Source organism: Trypanosoma equiperdum (genome assembly GCF_001457755.1).
Source record: "Trypanosoma equiperdum strain OVI genome assembly, contig: ctg_1862, whole genome shotgun sequence".
In the NCBI taxonomy this organism is placed as follows: Eukaryota; Euglenozoa; class Kinetoplastea; order Trypanosomatida; family Trypanosomatidae; genus Trypanosoma; species Trypanosoma equiperdum.
In genome coordinates, this window is record NW_027123907.1 from 3,284 (window position 1) to 6,698 (window position 3,415).

A 3,415-nucleotide genomic window follows, 5' to 3' on the forward strand; every position below is an offset into this window, starting at 1 on the left:
CCCCAAAAAATGAAGAACTCAGCGTATAGCAGTTGTGTGAATGGAATGTCGCTCTCCTTGGCACCAACTGCTTAGGGAAGCCAGGAAAGAAGGAGAAAAACTATGACGACCAGTGAAGAATCAAACAGAAGAGCTCACACGCGTGGAGACTCGCTTCACAAAATAATAGTCTACGTGTGCTCTACACAGTTTGATGTCACTTCCTTAACCTTTTCTTTTAGTTATCCCCTCTTTTTTAAAAAATAAAAAAACGGTTGTCTACCTCAACCCTTATACGCTAGAGCTACCGCAAGGAATGAAACAATAGTGAATAGAAGAGTGAGGTAGGGACATTGATAAAAAGAAGGACACGGATGGCATAAATGTAATTTATAAAAGGGGTGCAACGCAGCCGCAATAATTTGTGTGGGAAATGGAGGTCACACAGAGGCAGTCATACACCCACGAGTAAGACAGAAACCGCAGAAGCACTGACTCTGGGAAAGGTAAGGTAGAAATTATATATATATATATATATAACAAGACAAAAATCGGTTCCCCTGCTGCCATTGTTGATGGCTGCCCTCATGAATACGGCCCTTTTGCCATGTCCCTCATCCATCTGAGTTTCTCACCACCGGCAAAAAAATATTTTTAAAGTGCATCTTACTAGGTAGGAACATATCTATGTCAGTGCCCTCCATCGTAACGGGATCTGAATGTAGGCTCGATGGAGCATCCTCATGTCATGGAATTAGTCACTGAAGTCAAGAGAGGACTCATCGTCGTCGTCATCGTCGTCGTCATCGTCATCAACAATATTGTCTTCATCGGAAGCTGAGTCGTCACTGCTACCTCCTCGTCTACGCTTCTTTGGAACTTTCGCTTGTGTCGAGGGTTTACCACTTGACTGCTTCACTCGTCCCTTTGAGGCAACCCGCGAAGGTGTGGGCTTCCCTTGGGCACTTGTGATACCCAAAAGAAGAGCTTCTTCCTCATCTTCAGCAAATACCCCAGTGCTTGGCGGTGATGGTAATTTGGAGGAAGACGTCGTCTTCTGTAACGAACCGGTTAGTGCTTCAATTCCAAAGCAGTCAAGGTCCAAATCATCTGACGCACCCAACTTCGTTTCCTCCTCCTTTTTAAGCGTCTTTGCACGCCCGGATCTGGGTTTAACCGCAGCTTGTTTTGGGGCGGGTTGTTTTGCAGGTGCCCTCTTCACCTTTGCTGTTGAGCCGCCGCTTGCAGCTGTGGCCCCTCCATTGTCCGAATCATCAGGTCTGTAGTCGTCACCATCATCACTAAAACCGGTAAAATCGTCAAAGTCATCCTCGTCATCGGAGTCCTTCTTTTTTCTCCCCCTTTTGCCACTTGATGCTGTTTTTACACCGCGGGGATTCTTGCCATCGCCTCCTGCGGAAGGACCGTCACCACCCCTCGTTGAAGTGTCTCCGCGTACACTCTTCTTCTCCTCCTTTATGGTTTCCCGCAACAGTGCTTTCCGCGCCGCATCCGACAGCAGAGGTACACGCAACCGCGATGCATCAAATGGACGCTTTTTTTCACGCTTCTTGCGTTGGATTGACGCAATCTCCTTTCTGCGCTCGTCAAAAAGTTTCTCAACATCAGGCCTCAAGAGATCCAAGTCCTCACGCCACAAGTCCTTCGGAGTACGCTTCGCAATATTTTCGTATTTCTCCCGCGCAGCGTCCAATTGGGCCTTCAGCCGCGCACTCATCTCAGCAGTCAGATTCCACAGACGCAAACCAAGCAGGTAGTCATAGTCACGTGCGTTTTGCTTCACCTCAGGTTCTTCCTGAGCACCACCCCCACCTGGTCCTATTAATTCATCCGGTTGAAGCACAATAGCCTCCTCAGCATCCGCGGATGTAGCAGCAGTGTTACGACGCTCCGTTTCCTCTTCCTCATCAACGATAGTGGTGGAGCTCATCTTCTTCTTTTGCTGCGGGGGGAAGGGAGTGTATCCACGTTGCTTTAAGTCCTTCAACACATCCTTCATGCTCCTCCGTGTAACAATAAATGTGCCATCAATAACCTCATTCACAAAACGAACCATATTCTCAAGCTTGAGTGCCGCGCGTTGCAATTGCTCCAGCAAGAACTCACGACGGCGAGCGTAGTACTCGAGACGAACCAGGTAGAACTCCTTCAGTACAGACTCAGCATCAAGGTATTTCGTAATCTTCCCTTCTCGGTCAAATGCAATGATGTTCGTCGCATGGATGTATTCCCGTAGCTGCAAACGTTCCTCCACACACCCCTGTGCTACCCACTGCCGCAGCACTTCAGGATGAATGAACACTTCGAAGTCAACTGTCACATCTGTATTGTGCTCACGGTACTGTATAACAATCTCGCGTTCACGAAGGTCCTCCAAGAACTTCTTATATTGCTGCGTCCACGTGCCGATAGGAAGCTCCGTGATGTGTACCACCCCATCAGGACGCACAGTCGCACACCCAGACGACACAAATTTACCCTTCTCCCGTTCCTCAATCGTACCGGTGAATCCAAAATACCATGGTTTCATTGGTTGCAATTCCTCCCCAGAGAGCAGACGGTTTAGGTTGTCAATGACATCAAGGGGAGAATAGTTGGGTATGTTCGTAGCAAAACCAGTGCCAATACCAGCAGTCCCGTTCACAAGCACCATAGGAATCACAGGAACATAGTAAAAAGGTTCCACAGAAAGACCATCGTCATCCCTGTATTCTACAATAAAATCATCGGAGGGATGGTAAATGCGACGCGCAATGTCAGTGAGACGGGTGAAAATGTAACGTCCCGCAGCATGGTCCTTACCTCCCTGTAGTCTTGTACCAAATTGACCATCACGGTAGAGGAGTGGGACATTGTTTGCACCCACGTAATCCTGTGCAAGTCCAACAATGGTTTGAACCAATGACTGCTCGCCGTGGTGATATGCAGCGTGCTCTGAGACGTAACCAGCAAGCTGAGCCACCTTAAGCGATCGAACAAGATTACGCTTAAACGCTGAAAACATTATCTTCCGCTGCCCAGGTTTTAAACCATCCACAACACTGGGAATAGACCGCTCACAATCTGCGACAGAGAAAAGAATAAGCTCTTTGTGAACAAATTCAGAGTAGGATACGTCGCGAGCATTATAGCTCAAAGATTCGAATCTTCGGGCACTGGACATGCTTTCCATAACCCACCGCTTACGCTCGTCAACCTTGTCCTTCGCGAAGGCCATCACAATGTCATCATCGTCCTTTCTATCTTCATATACAAAGTTTAGTCGGTGACGGTCAATGTTCTCAAAGTACTCACGACCCTCCTTTGCACTAGAGGTACCAAGACCCTTGTAATACTTCACCTCGTAATCACTAATGCCCTCACCAACCGCATTTTTCCACTTGAAATAGTCAGGCATGGAAAAGAAGGAAATAGT

The 3,415-nt window shown here is 47.8% G+C and overlaps 1 protein-coding gene across 1 annotated transcript; it reads right to left on the reverse strand.

The window, feature by feature from the left end:
* Window positions 1-733: 733 nt before the first annotated feature.
* Window positions 734-3,397, reverse strand: TEOVI_000573400 (DNA topoisomerase II beta, putative; the record flags this gene model as incomplete). The annotated part of the gene is made up of 1 exon (XM_067223397.1): window positions 734-3,397. The coding sequence occupies one exon, from the start codon at window positions 3,395-3,397 to the stop codon at window positions 734-736; it is 2,664 nt and encodes an 887-aa protein (XP_067079498.1).
* Window positions 3,398-3,415: the final 18 nt, after the last annotated feature.